Genomic DNA, 15,619 nt, shown 5'->3' on the forward strand with positions numbered 1-15,619 from the left:
TCATCTTGAGAAACACCAGCTTACGTGAAAGCTTGAAATTCAACAGGTATTTTACATCTGAACATGTGGAGACCAGAACTACTTCTCCATAAACATTAGAAAGACCAGCAAAAAAAGTTCATGCGATATCAAAAAAAGACACAATGCTCAGTAGTCAACTCACCTGTCCACTCCTTCCACATCAAAACAGAATCTCTTCTCAATGGAGTCTGTTTTTCTCCTAATGCATGATTTTAGGGTAAACATTTCTTCATCCCCCTGTGAAAAGCAAATCCACCGGTGAATGGCATACTAATTTCTTTAAACAGTTAGGCAAAAAAAAATCATACAAATGAATGCCAATCATTTGAATATAGAATGTCTCATGGCTGTCATGTGAGCCCACCTGATGTTGGAAATTCTTTTCTAAGTTTAGCTTTTCAATACACAGATGCAATGACCACACATATTCAAAGTGTTTTTACAATATATCTCAGGCAGAATTTCTGAAACTCACTCTAGATGACAAGTATTAATGTTAATACACTAAATTCATATTTTTCTGTAGCATCATTGAACCCAGTATTAGAAATATAATTGAAATACAATGAGATTGTTAAAACTTTAGAAAAAGAATGGAAAAATTAAAGAAGGCCACAATAATTTCTTTCAGCATAACATTATGCTGATAGCAATGCCTGTAAGAAATTCCCTAAACTACAAACATTATTTCTCTCAACCCTATTTACAATGGTCCCACACTAGCAGAAGTAAAAGCATACAGGAGATCCAAAGCCTGCTAAAACATCACTACCCCAGACTGAGGATGAAGTGTTTGGTGAAACAATATACAAAAACAGGGACCAGGGAGAAAGCCAAAAGGAAGGGGCAGACAATTTTCTAACCTAGAATCATGTAACAACATGCAAACTTAGCTCAAGGTATTCCTCAAGTCTCTGCTTCAAATAAATCATACCGAAACAGCATGACCTGAACAAGCTAAAGTACCCATTTGAGCCATTTTCCATAGCATTATTGTGGACTATATTGGCAACAGCCCTGAAGGCATATAAAGGGATGTACCTTTTGGGAAACATGAGATAGGAATAATTGTGCATCTTTTTGACATTAATTGCATGTTAGACAATTCAGTTTGAAAACCGGCTTAGCAATAGAAAGCAGAAAGTAACAATACAGAAAATAAGTAATTTCTGCCTCCTCAGAATTGATATTTCCTGTATCCTGTCCTTCTAAGGATTTATTCCAGGTCACAACTGGTAACACCATTCATCAATGATACTGAGGGCAACTCCTGTAATAAAAACCAGGATTTGGTGGTAATTATAAAAAAATTGTAGGTGTCCAAAGTTGCTGTTAGTGATTCTATGCTTCTCCAGAGGGTGTGCTGTTGAAGAACTCCCAGATTGCAATTAATGGGAAATCTTATGAATTGATGAGAACTGCCCCTCAGGCTGTTAGCTTCACTTTAAAAGCCCTTAAAGAAGTTACACTATGTTGAATGAGGTGTAACTGAGGTTTTAATGGCATACCAACTTCATAAATACTGCAAAACCCTCAAATGGCCTTGAGAAGTTAATTTTGTTTTTAGAATACCAATTTTCTCCATAATAAAATTTTGCACTTTTAAATAAAAGCTTTAAGTTTCTTTATCTTTATGATTGGGTTAAGATAGAAACTAAAATTATTTATTTAACTATCTGAAATTTAGAATTAAAAGTGAAGGATTTTTTTTTAAACTTGCATTTATGTATCACCTTTCATGATCTCGGGACATAAAGTCCTTTACAGCCAATGGAGGTACTTTGTGAAGTGTAGTCACAGTTGTAAGGTAGAAAACACAGCAGCCAATTTACAAACAGCAAGTTTTTGCAAAAAGCAAATGATAATGACCAGGTAACTTATTTACTGTAGTGTTGATTAGGGGATAATATTGACCAGAACACTGAGGATATCTCCACTGCTCTCCTTCAAAATAGTGTCTGGGGAGTTTTATATGTCCATCCCAGGGGTAGATGGGGTGGGCTTTAGTTTAACATCTGAAAGGTGACAACTGTGACAGTGCAGCTCTCTGTTAACACGACACTGGAGTGTCAGCCTAGATTTTTGTGCTCAAGTCTGGGTTGGGGGTGGGGGGAATGAGGACTACAAACAACTATTAAAGTAGAGACTACAACACCTGAAAAGGAATTAGAGAAATTTTTATGAAGGATTAATATAAAGGCTAGGTGGAAAGGCAGGGAAGTAGATTTAAAATACATAGTTCTAGTTGAAAAGCTTGGAGCTATATAGACATAATGGACTGATAGCCTCCTTCTGACTGTAACTTGTATAGTTCTATAGCAATACCACTAGCAATTTACATGCTACTAAAACTATTTGGAGGCAGAAGATCTTTAAAACTGTCATTGAAATGCAAATAAATGTATGTTCTATCACATGAAGAACATTCCTGTCATAGCAAAAGCATCCCTTATAATTCACTGTGGAATATTTAGGCTATCATGCAATCCAATTGAACAGGAACTTACTATTTTTCCCACAGTTTTTTGATCAAATGGCACCATAGTAACCTTCTTTGCTTCTTTTTGATATGTGCAGTAGTGCTTCACCCAGCTGGATCCAAAAGGACCTAGAAGAGGATTTTAAAAAATGTAATAAGTCCAAATAAACCAGCTTAATACCAGATAAGCTTCGAAAGGATTTTGAAAATCACTAGTTGTGCATAAATACAGAAATAAGTGTTTATCCTTACTTTTTTTCTGCACAAAGAGGTAACCTTCCATTGCATAAGGGCTGATACTCTGATGTTCTTGAGGGTTCTCCTTCATTTTCTTCATTAATGATTCAACTTCAGATCGTGTACCCTCGAAACGGTCTCGTGTCTGTAACATGGTGTAGCATGGCTGACATTAAGATTCAAGTGAAGTCTAATGATGGACGTGTAAAATTCTTATATGGTTAATCCCTCGAACTACTAAAACACCTAAACTACTTTTATGTTATAGATTTTGTCCTTCCAAGCTTGAGTTGCATATGGTTGGAGAATTTTGAATCAAAAATATAGGATATTTTTCTAGTTATAGAAAATCCAATTTGGTGGGAGCACTTTGAGGTGATAAATAAGAATCATATAAGATTACTGACTTAGGTGAAAGTTTTCATGTAATACATTGCTACCAATATGCTTAAAAAAGTCCAGTGACAATAATGACAATGGATATCAATTAGCTTCAACAGACAATCTCATATCATACATGTACGCATATTTGCAGTTGAGTGGCATCTTATACTTGAGAGGCACCTTATACTTGAGAAATATGAGGTTCTTCGAAAATATAGATGATTAGTCTCAGCAGCATTCAGAATACCTCAACTAAATAAAATCAATGTTCAGATTGAGTAATTTCCAATTTTCCACAAAATACCTCTTTGATTATTGGATAGACTCAAATTTAGTGGGTTATTGGAACTAGACTGACCAAATTCAAATGAAAATATTTGCAGTGAAAGAGGAAATGTCTTTCTGCTATGTTTAAGAGTTTCCTTCATCAATACATCATTACTTGCAACAAGGAAGAAGGGGGAAAAATTGAGAGAACACAGTAAACAGTGGTAAATACGGTTTCGAAACAACTTGCTTGATTTCGCTGAGGAAATGGCAAATAGACTGTGATGGTCATGAGGACTCGAAACGTCAACTCTTTTCTTCTCTGCCGATGCTGCCAGACCTGCTGAGTTTTTCCAGGTAATTCTGTTTGTGTTGTGGTAAACCCTACTGTATTGTAACTCTTTCGAGTACAAACACGTTTCCATCTGTTTATACAGATGAGGTTACATTGTTTCATAATTTGCCTTTGTGAGATTTGAACTCTTGATCTTGGGGTTACAAACCCAGTACCATAACCACTTGGCTATTTAGGCCAAGCCCTACTGTATTGTAACTCTTTCGAGTACAAACACGTTTCCATCTGTTTTTTCAGATGAAGTTACATTGTTTCAAAATTTTGCCATTGTGAGATTTGAACTCTTGATCTTAGGGTTACAAACCCAGTACCATAACCACTTGGCTATTTAGGCCAAGCTTAAAGCGTGATCACAGCCTCCACCGCATGCAGTTTGAACAAGGACTTGTCTCCCCGTCGGGGAATTGAACCCCGGTCTCCCGCGTGATAGGTGGGGATACTCACCACTATACTAACGAGGAGAGGCCCCTACTGTATTGTATGTTCAGACTTGGAAGAAGCACTTAACTTCGTCCCACTTTAAACATAATTAGTTAAGCTCAAACTTATAGGGACTCATGCTAAACCTGGCCATGTGTAAGTAATTAGCTTCATGGTAGAAAACAACAGATACTTGTTAGGGGAGTCAAGCCAGGATGCGGGAAAGAGACATAGAGTTGGGTGTCCTGGGGCTCAGCATTGAGACCACTACTGTTTCTAACTTACATCAATGATTTAGACATAAACTTACTGCCAATTGGTTAAATTTGCAGACAATACCACATTATGCAGAACAGCAGAATCAGAAATTACAGCATGAATTAAAACAAAATGTGTCAGTGGGCAATGATAAATGAAAATTAATATAGGCGATATATAAAATACTGCATGCACATAGAAAGAAAAAATGGTCACTACATATATCCATGAACCATTTTGAAATAGCCAAGGATAAATTGGAAAAGGACATGGGAGTCTTAATATACTCAACATATTTGGCCAATATAAATGAGATATTGGCCAGAATTTTCTGTTTGCCGGTCAGACGGGCCAGACCAACTCGGTGGCGGGCGGGCGGCCGATTGCCGCTGAAGAAACGGGCCACGCTGCCATTTTCCGCGGGCAGGCCAATTAAGGCCCACCCCATGGGTAATCGACTCCCATGGAGAACGGGAAAATAGTCACGGGGGCGGACGGCCTCCAATGGGGAACCAGCAGCCTGTTTAAAGAGTGGCCAGGCAGCTTGCTTGAGGCAGTGCACCATGGCCACTCATGGAGAGATGGAGGGAGGTGCGAGTGGAGAGCAGCATGTGCATGAGCAAGAAAAGGAGGGCAGGCTGCAGGAGAGGCCAACGGTGAGCCACTGTGCCCCCCCCGATTTTCGGATGCATGCCTTGCTGTCCTCCTGCAAGAGATGGGCATCCGTCAGCACCTTCTGTATCTACAGGATGTAAGGAGAAGGGCCCCCCATGTCACCAGCCAGGCATGGGAGGAGGTGGGTGACGCTGTAAGCGCCCATGATGATGTGTGTCGCACTGGCACACAGTGCAGGAAACGATTCAATGATTTGCTGTGCTCTGGAAGGGTGAGTACCATATCTGTCTTGGTCATTTGACCCAGAGGCAGTCTTAGCCTTTAACCCCCCCACACCATGTCTTGCTGTCATCACTGCATAGGGCATCTGTCGCACGCTGGGTGGGCACATGGGTACTGACCATGCTTACACCAGCCTTAGTGGTTGAGGAGGAGAAGGGTTCTTCCCGCAGCATATGTTGGTCTTTGTGGCATTTGAGTAGTCTGGAGGCAACCTGCAGGGGAGGTCACACGACACATACTCAGAACTCCAACACATGTCATGTTCATGTTAATGAGATGGTGCAAGGGGTGCCTCAAGGTGTTTTGGGCAAGTGCCATCTGCTGGTATCGGCGCCGCACCTAGTTGCGCTTCCTTGCCATGGGCGCTAACAGCCATGTGATATTCAAAGTGATGGACGCTAAATGTGTCCAAGGTGGCCGTTGGGGGAGGGGGTTGGGACCAGCCGTACTATCTTCTGGGGACTGATCAGCAGTAGTGTGGACAGGAGCTGCAGGAGGCCTCAGTTAGGCCACTGTGGTTGGGGTGCAGTGTGCGTGTGCAGACTACATGAATGAGCAGCTCCAATAAATCCTCTTCTCTGTTTTGCAGGCAAAAACTCACCACAATGCCCGGGAGCGCCAGAGGACTGGAGATGGGCGCGCCCTCCTGCAGCGCCTCACGCCTTTTGAAGAGCAGGCCATGGAACTGGGCAGCAGTCAGGAGGCCGGGGCAGCCAGGGGCGGCGAAGCTGGGGTCCGGCGGGCAGGTATTTGAGGTCCACAGTCGCATCCACTCTGTCTGCCCACCATCCAAACCACTGATGGTTGCTGCAATCATTAATGCTGAAACACTGCTCATTCACAGACTCAGACGTTCTGAGGTGTGGGTCATACAGAAGGGACCCTCGTCCCCTTGAGGAATCGCGTCTCCACCATCTTCCAAAGTCACCTTATCCCATTTGTGACCACTATCACCATGGTCTAACATGCCATTGGATCGGTGCTGCACAGCCAAAGACTTATTTCATCTGAGGGGGTTTGGGACCTCCAGCACCCTTTCAGCCAGTGAGCTCCACATTGCTTTGTCCAAAAGGTCCTCAGCACCTCAGCTGTGCACATCATGGCACTCAACTTAGATAAATGCCACCATGTTACTCATCCCTGCACCAAGGGGAAATGTTGCCTTCTGCCCACCCGGACTATGCCCCGCCCCTCCTTACGGAATGAAGGCCAATAATGTGACCTCTCAATCTCCTGTGATCGACGGCAAATGTTGCTACTGTTTGCGATGTTTTCTCAGCCCCGCAACTATCCAGGCCAGAATGCATCCAGGTCAGGTACCCCTGCACTCTCCCCACTCCTATGGTTCATAACATGTCACTTGGCATTCCTGAGGCCATCTGACCAGCCTGTCTGCATGTGTGTTTAATGTTTGGGGCTCGTCTTGACTCTTTTTCACCTCACCAGTGTTCTTCTCCTTAGGGTCTTGAAGGGTGAGTGACTTATGAGGCTGGAGGGGGAAAGGGATGAAAGGTTGAACTGACTGTATGCTAACTGATGCACTGTCCTTGTTGTTAATTTCAGCATCACCACCAGAGCGACCTGCACCTAGACTCCACTGCCCCCCCTCCACACCTGAGGGCCAACAAGTGCAACTTGCAGCACATCATTTCAGCCAGCCAGGTGACAGCGCAGACACACACACCTCGGCGGGGACTTTACCGTCGGCTAGTGTCCCGGGTCACAGTGGAGAGGCCACATCATGATCGCTGGAGGAGATGGTAGGGGCAGAGAGTGCCGGTGGCTCCAGCAGCCAGATGGCTGCAGGGGACAAGGCACATGCTGAGTCCGGCACTGATGACATGCCTCTGGTGTTGTCCCCATTGCAGCAGCTGCAGGAAAGGCGGCAAGAAGTGCGTTTGCATCTAGCAGTTGCTCTCTGCGACGGAGGAGTCTAGGCAGAGTGCATGCTAAGAATCTGGCCTCAGGGCAGAGCATCAGGATTCCTTCAATGAGAGATTGGCGACTCTCAGAGAGGGGCTTCCACCAAATGGATCAAAATATGATTGGGTTAACTCTGACCTGCAAGCCTCACAGCGGTTCTGGCCACAGGTGGTGTTTTCCATTGTGGGAGATGTTGTGGACACCAAGCACCGGTACTCGGCGCCCATACATCTGCGGTGAGCAGGGAGGTAGATTTAGACCTCACATCGGCGCAGCAGCTGCTTGCCGTCGCTGTGAGCTCCTCTCATGGTGCTCCGGATGAGGGCAGCAGCTCCTCCGCCCCTCTGCCAGTCAATGCTTCTTCTGTTGAGGTTGCAACAACTGGGGAGGTGCCAGTTCTGGAACTGGCCACTCCCTCCCAGTCGGGGCCATCACAGGCTCCACAGGCCAGAGAACGCCCGCCAAGGTCATCGAGCCCAATAAGACGCCAGAGTCAGCAGGCTGTCTCTCAAGACACTCCAAGCGATGGGGCGGCACCTAGACATAGCACCCGAAACCATAAGCATAAGGCACCTTAGGCACTCCACGGGTATGTCACTGGTGACATTGTGTTGGCCTTAGAATAGGGACCCATATTTTTGTGATCGCTAACAAGTGTGTATTTTTGTTTTGGACAAAATAAAGTCCACCTTTGTAACCATGGCTGAAGGTCTTTTGTTTGTGGTGCATTTTTCTTTTTCACATATTTATCATGAGTGTTTGAGTGGACATTGATGTTTCTGTACTAAGCCCTTATTTGCAGCTGAACAGGTGGAAGATGTGGCACCTAAGTGCCACGTTTGAAGTGCCAGGCAATGCTGTTCCTGCCGATCCATGTGTGTGGAGCTAGCTGAAGGTTCTTTGGATTAAATTGTTGCGGGTGTCCCTGCCTCTTTGGTGTAAATGCGGGTCATCATTCTGCCCCTCATCATCGCCTTGTGCTTCCTCATCCTCTGAGGCACAGCTGGATTCATCAAGTGCAGCCTCATCCAGGGCGTCAAGGTCTTCATCGTCAACTGCATCACCCCTTTCCAGCGCAAGATTGTGCAGAGCGCAGCAGACTACCACTATCAGAGAGACGCGATCTGGGGGGTATTGGAGTGCGGCCCCCGATCGGTCCAGGCAACAGAAGCGCATCTTGAGAAGACCGATGGTTCTCTCCACCACAGCCCTTGTGGTGCCCTGACTCCTATTGTATCACTGTTCAGCTTCTGTTCTTGGACAGCGTTGTGATGTCATGAGCCACCTTTGCAGGGGATAGCCCTTGTCACCCAGAAGCCAAACATCCAGCCGAGCCAGAGCACTGAAGAGCACCAGCACCTGGGAGCGTCTGAGGATGTAGGCGTCATGGGAGCTGGCTGGGTACCTTGCACAGACTTGTAAAATCTGCATCCTGTGATCACACACTATCTGCACGTTCATAGAGTGGAAGCCCTTCCTGTTGACGAAGGCACCGGGTTCACCTGCTGGGGCCTTGATGGCCACATGTGTGCAGCCTATAGCATCCTGGACACGGGGGAAGCCAACAATGGCCGCAAAGCCTCTGGCTCCCTGTGCCTGACTTGCCTGGTCGCAGCGGAAGTGGATGAAGATGGATACCTGTCTGAACAGGGCATCTGTAACCTGCTTGACACAAGTGTGGACAGCTGATTGGGAGACACCGCAAAAATCACCCACCGAGTCCTGGAAGAAGCCAGAGACATAGAAGTGGAGGGCAACTGTGAGCTTCAGAGCCGCTGGCATGGGGTGTCCTCCCACAGAGTTAGTGGAGATCTCAGGGCCAATCATCTGACAGATATAGTTGACTGCCTCCCTTGACAGTCAGAGCCACCTTTGGCACTGCACCTCAGTCATATTGAGGTAGCTGCTTTGCCGCCTGTAAACCTTAGCAGCAGGATTGTGGCGTCTTCTGCGGACCCTTGCACCTCGGACAACCTCTTGACCCTGCGCCCCTTGTGCCTGCGCCTGGCGTCCCAAAGGTGGCTCCTCTGGAGGCTGATTGTCCAGTCTTGGCATCCTCCTTATTCTCTCCCTCCCTTCCTCCTCAGGGGAGCTGCCTCCAGGAGAGGTGGAAACCCATATCCCCAGGCTAAATGGAGGCCTCCAGAAAGCTGCAGGCCCGAGAAAGATTACTGTCTGCAGACTGGTTTCAAAATACACAAGAAGCTCTTGGAAATCAATGAGAACTACTAACAATCACACAGGCAACTTTTAAACACTTTCATCAATTATAACTTCGCCAAAAACATGAACAACCCCTCTGAGTCCACATATCCTGACATTGCAAAAGTTTTCTTAAATAATCTCCTACCCGCCTTCCCGTTGAGCCCATGCTCTGACCCAAAGTTTGCACGGGCCCCTCAAAATCGTACACAATTGGCAAGTTAAGGGGCTTAATGAGCCCTTCAATTAATGGTGGGCGAACTGAGCGCACCCGCCCACCAAAATATCGCGATGGCGCGCACTGACGTCATGCCCAATTTTGTTTGCGGAAGAACATGGAAACATTCATGTGTTGGATGTAGTGCAAAGAGCCACAAAGGTTGAAACCTCCATTTAGGAGTTTAAGTTATTTGGAAAGAGACCTGGGCTTTGACCTAGAAATGAAGGGCAGAATCGTCCCAAATTTGCACGAAGTCTAAGGGCAGAATTTTTCGTTTATCGAGCAGGGGGAGGGGGAGGCCTGCATGTAAAATGACGTATAGTGACGCTGAGCGAGCATCCCAACGTCTCTGTGCGCCATCGTGATATTTCACTGGGCAGGTGCGTGATGAAGTCCAACGTGTGCCTGCCATTAATTAATGGGCCTTTTAGTCTTCAATCGACGCCAATTTTTTGGCGCCCGTTCGATCGTCAGGTCGGCGCACAGGTGCAACGGGTGGAAAAGTTTTTATTAACCTCACCCACGGGCGGGATAAGAGGGCTCAGTGAGATTGTGAATCTACTCTGTGAAGTATTTATTGGAGAAAGTTTTTAAAACTTGCCTGTGTGATTTGCAGTACTTCAGAACGCATCCCAGAAGCTTTTTCTGGACTTTTAACCTTCAGGTCAGCACTCTGCAGTTAGGAATCTTTTCCGGGCCTCCAAGTTTCAGGACGCCTTCCCTTAACCTGGGAATGGGATCTGAACTGTCCACTGGAGACAGCTCCTCTGAGGAGGAAGGAAGGACTAGAAGGAGGAGACGACCAGGAGTGCACATTCAGCCTCCAGGGGAGCCACCTTTGGGAGTACAAGCGGCGCGGGGCCAAGGGGTAGTTCAAAGTGGAAGGGGCCGCAGAAGATGCCACTATCCTACTGCCAGGGTATACAGGCAGCGAAGCAGTTATCTCAATATGTCTGAGGTACAGTGCCGAATGAGGCTCCGACTGTCCAGGGAGACAGTGAACTATATCTGTCAGATGATTGGGCCTGAGATCTCCCCTAATTGTGTGGGCGGACACCCCATGCCTGTGGCTCTGAAGGTCACAGCTTCTGTCCTCAACTTCTATGCCTCTGGCTCCCTCCAGGGCTCAGTGGGTGATCTTTGCGGTGTCTCCCAATCAGCTGTACACAGTTGTGTAAAGCAGGTCACAGACACTCTGTTCGGGCGTGCACTGACCTTCATTCACTTCTGTTGGGACCAGGCAAGCTAGACACAGCGAGCCAGAGCCTTCACAGCGATTGCTGGCTTCCCCCGCGTCCAGGGTGCTATAGACTGCGCACATGTGGCCATCAAGGCGCCAGCACTTGAGCCCGGTGTCTTCATCAACAGGAAGGACTTGCACTCCATGAACGTGCAGATAGTGTGTGATCACAGGATGCTGATTCTACAAGTCTGTGCAAGGTACAAAGGCAGCTCCCACGATGCCTACATCCTCAGACACTCCCAGGTGCCAGGTCTCTTCAGTGCTCCAGCCCCAGCTTGATGGATGGCTGCTGGGTGACAAGGGCTATCCCCTCAGGAGGTGGCTCATGACGTCACTCCGCCATCCAAGAACAGAAGCTGAGCAGCACTACAATAGGAGCCACGGCACCACAAGGGCTGTGGTGGAGAGAGCCATCGGTCTTCTTAAGATGAGCTTCCTATACCTGGACTGTTCAGGGGGCGCACTCCTGTACCCCCCAGATCGTGTCATGGTGATAGTGGTTGCATACTGCACTCTCCACAATCTTGCGCTGGAAAGGGGGGACGTAGTGGATGCTGAAGACGTCGACGCAGTGTCTGCAGCTGCACATGATGAGTCCAGCAGTGATTCCGAGGATGAGCACACACAGGTAGACGCTGGTCCGGGACTACTCCAAGGAGGCAGGGACACCCGGGATGCTTTAATCCAACGAACCTTCAGCTAGCACAACACAGATGGATCACCAGGACAAGCCTGGGCTGCCGCCTCGATACTCGACACCTAGGTGCAAAATCTGCCAGGTCATCAGCACTAATTAAGGGCCTTGTACATAAAGGTGAATGTCCAAAAAAACACTAATGACACTTTTCTTAAATATACACATGCAGAAGAAACGAGGCACCCTCAGCCATGGTGACACATCTGACATTTAATGTGTGAATCAGAAGTTGTCACAAATATTAAACAATAGTGTAAACAATCAAAAATAAATCATAAAGACCTAATCTCAGGCCAACACACAAGCACTAGTAAGAAACCAATGGTGTGCCTAATGTGCCTTATGCTTTTGTTTACGGATGCTACGTCTTGGTGCTGCCCCATCGCTCAGAGTGGCATCTGAGACGGCCTGCTGACTCTGCTGTCCTGTTGGCCTCAATGACCTTGGCACTCACAATAGCTGCAAGTTTTTATAAATGTAAAATATTCATCCTGAAAAGAGTGTTCTTTAATGAAACTATTCCTTCCAGATTAGATACCTGTCTTGATTAGAAGGAACCTCTTCAAGTGACAAATCTAGTGGACCTTTCGCCATTACCATGGATTGAAGAACAACCTGGAAAGGTTTGGCAATTTGCAGTATGCTTATCCTATACCAAAGGCTTATCAGCAAGTTAGGACACCAGTTGAATAAATTGCACCACTTTTACTTCCTATGTGGCTTCAATGACAAAGATTAATGGTTACGTTCTTAAGCTCTTAACACTCATAACTTATTCCCTACCACTGAATTAAATTCTTGCACCAACAAACACCAATATTGAAGAAAGCTACAGCAGGATTCAGAGCAACAATGCTGAAGAGATGTACTTCTCAACTGAAAACAAGGGGGTAAATGGCATTCTGAAAATGGAGTATTGAAAGAGCATAACTGTTACTCCAAAGGATATTTTACATGGTGAAAGATTGTCGATCCAAAACTTTAACTCTGTTTTTCTCTCTCTACAGATTCTGCCTGAACTGCTAAGTACTTTGGACATTGCCTGTTTTTATTTCAGATTTTCAGCATCCACAGCATTTTACATAAGCTTGACTGAGGGAACTTGAAAAAATAATGATCAGCAATTTAGGTCTATTAAGTATATCATGCAAACATAAAGAAAATAAGTTGAACTTTTCTGGTTTAAGACAGTAGGAAGACTGCAGTTATCTATAATCTATGTTTATAAACGAGTGATGCAGTGTTATATTGTTGTAGTATTTCCAACCGATCAGATTGCTGAACTATAGACCATTGTACTTTCAACTAATCACCAGATTAGCTCCTTCTGCAGACTGGTAGCCATCCTGTTACAAACAGCACAATTAGAAGGTTTGCTAACGAAATTAGGAGCCAGTATGGGCAGCAGACAAAATTGAAAGATCTTCTCAGATAGACAGAAGAACTATCTGATGAAAGGTAAAGCAATAGGAAGTTCAGAGACTCGAAACAATGACTGGAGTGAAATGAATACCTAGACTCCTCATTCATGTGTTCAAATATCTTTTCCAAACTGGTTGAATTTTGGACATTCTTCCTGCTGAGTTACTTTTAAAAGTTTGTAATATTAATTCGGGCTGTGAATATGCCATTCTCCAAGAAACCATGGATCAAGGTAGCTGTCCAGCTACCTGGACACCTGGCGAGGGAAGAGATACTTTGTATATCTAAGTTAACAAAGAACTGCAGCTGTCAAGCTAAAGACTCTTGCTGATTGGTTGAAAACACCTGGCTTGAGAGAAGTACTCTCTGAACATCTTAGTCTTTAAAAACTCTCAGGCAGAGGGAGTGTGCATGTGGGTATCTTAGAAGCAGGCTGCAGGATAAAGACTCTCTCTTTCCCTCTCTCTGCCTCACCTTTGTGTTGAACCTTGCTCAGAAAGGTCTCAACAGGATAACTCATCTTTTTTTTGAGAGTTCATAAAGTTGTGATATGTAAGAGTCATCGGGGACAGTTTCATCAACAAATCCGTCTGAAAGGACTTCCAGATTTATTGCAACCAGAATTCTGTTAGATCAACAGCATCAAGATCTCTTCGAATTTTATCCCTTTAAAAGAAACATTGCCATCCTCCAGACTCTGCAGGGGCTGTGTTTATTTTGTCATGTTTTGTGCTTGTGTGAAGTGTGTATGGAGGCTCAAATAACTTTTTCAAAAAGGGGAAAATCGTTACACTTCTAAATTACAACTTGTATGTTAACCAGTTTTTGAACTTGTTTTAAAAAGTAGTTTGCTTTATAATAAATCAATTATTTTGTTGTATTTACTGAAAGAAGCCTGGTTAGAACCTTGTTGCATGGGGGATAACAATTTCAAAGGGTAACAAATGGCTAGTTTTGCGGGGGGGAATTAAACATTTAAACTATTGTTACGACCTGTGGAGAAGTGGAGCTGGAATTAACTGCACGCTCCTTCCATTTCGGTCTGTAACATAAGATTGGGGTCTCTCACAGAATTTGAAAGGTAGGCAACAAATGCATGGATGCAGATTAATAATAATTGTTAAAGGATAAAAAGACAGATACCAGGTGTATAATTCATTGGTAACCAACATGGATTTGAACATTGCTATAGCTTTTTTAAAGATGTAAGATTTATCCCTGACTGGTTTACAAAAAGTACCCAAGGCTAAGCTAAGGGAATTGGTAGGTAAGTCGAAATTATAATTAACTGAAGAGGCAAGGAAAGCAGACATAGTTGAGGTAATAACGCAGCATTTGAAATTGGAAAGGATACAAGAGAGACCACATTTTCCAGGAGGTGAGTCAATTGAGGTAAGTAAGATTTGTTTGCAAATGAAGTAGCTTCAACATGAAAAAGAAATGAAGAAACTTAAAACTTGAACAGGAAAGAGCAGATAGAAAAAGAACATTTAAGCCGCTAGAACTGGAATTTCAGGCAAGAGAGAAGGAATGAGAAAAGGGACCACTAACTTAAAAGGCTGAAATTTAAAACAAATGCACCAGATGTTGGGGAACATTTTGCAGACGGAAGAACTTATCCCAAACCAAAGTCCAGTGGGGGGAATGTTTAAACTTGTATATGCCCTTCCAAAGTTTGAGAAAAGGATGTAGGGGCATTCTCCATTTGAGAAGGTAGCTAAGCAAATGAAGTGGCCAAAAGGAAACAGGCCATTGCTCCTGCAAAGTAGGTTAATGGGCAGAGTTCATGAGGTTTATGCATCACTTTCAGAAGAGGTGTCTATGGATTATGATGCAATAAAGAAGGCTATTATTTTGCATACAAGTGGTCCCAGAGACATACAGGCTAAAATTTCAAAACATAAGGAAACAGCTTGGGCAGACCTACATTGAATTTGAGAGGGTAAAGCATACTAGCTTTGATCATTGAATACTAAAGGTAGAGGTCACGTATGATAGCCTTAAGGAAATAATTCTCCTGGAGGAATTTAAAAATTCACTTCCTTCCTCTAGTAAGAACTTATGTAGAGAACCAGCAGGTTTCAACAGCTGCACAGGCAGCGGAGATGGCTGATGATTATGAGCTTGTCCATAAATCCAAACCCTTTTTCCAACACCCCCGCAAAACCGAGGACGATAGAAAGTGGGAGGGTGAAAGGAGGGCAAATAGCCAGGGAAGAGAAGGGACAACTGAAAATGCGCTGAAATCTCCTCCTCAGCCCAGAAAGGAAAGTTCTGAGGGTGGGAGTGATGTCCGAAGACCTAAGTAGTTCCATTGTAACAAGGTGAGACACATTCAGGAAAATTGTTAGAAGTTGCATGGGAAGTCCATGGGACTTATAGGGGTACGTAAAGATGATTCAGGAAAAAAAGCCCCAACTGAAAATACAACTGATCAAGTTATAACGTTAACTGCAGCTGTGAGTCCAAGTGTGAACACAGCTGTGAATGCCGGCGAGGTGAACATGATACCTGAAAGCTACAAGGGATTCTTGTCAAAAGGAAAAGTAACTCATTATTCCTCAAGTGAAACAGGTAAACCTACAGTTACACTC

General features: G+C 44.8%; 1 protein-coding gene and 1 non-coding gene across 6 annotated transcripts in view; both read right to left on the minus strand.

Moving 5' to 3' along the window:
- LOC121281050 (rho GTPase-activating protein 26-like) overlaps positions 1 to 15,619 on the minus strand; it is a 256,436-nt gene that overhangs the window by 127,619 nt on the left and 113,198 nt on the right. For all 5 annotated transcript variants that reach the window (XM_041193653.1, XM_041193651.1, XM_041193652.1 and 2 more), the window contains exons 8-10: positions 2,753 to 2,882; positions 2,529 to 2,629; positions 164 to 258 (exon numbers count right to left, since the gene is read on the minus strand). In XM_041193653.1, the coding sequence (XP_041049587.1) occupies positions 164 to 258; positions 2,529 to 2,629; positions 2,753 to 2,882 (326 nt within the window). The remainder of the gene's footprint in view (positions 1 to 163; positions 259 to 2,528; positions 2,630 to 2,752; positions 2,883 to 15,619) is intronic.
- Positions 4,133 to 4,204, minus strand: trnad-auc. Its single transcript has one exon. It is a non-coding gene; the product is annotated as a tRNA-Asp (tRNA).

The sequence above is a fragment of the Carcharodon carcharias genome, chromosome 8 (genome assembly GCF_017639515.1).
Source record: "Carcharodon carcharias isolate sCarCar2 chromosome 8, sCarCar2.pri, whole genome shotgun sequence".
NCBI classification, from domain to species: domain Eukaryota; kingdom Metazoa; phylum Chordata; class Chondrichthyes; order Lamniformes; family Lamnidae; genus Carcharodon; species Carcharodon carcharias.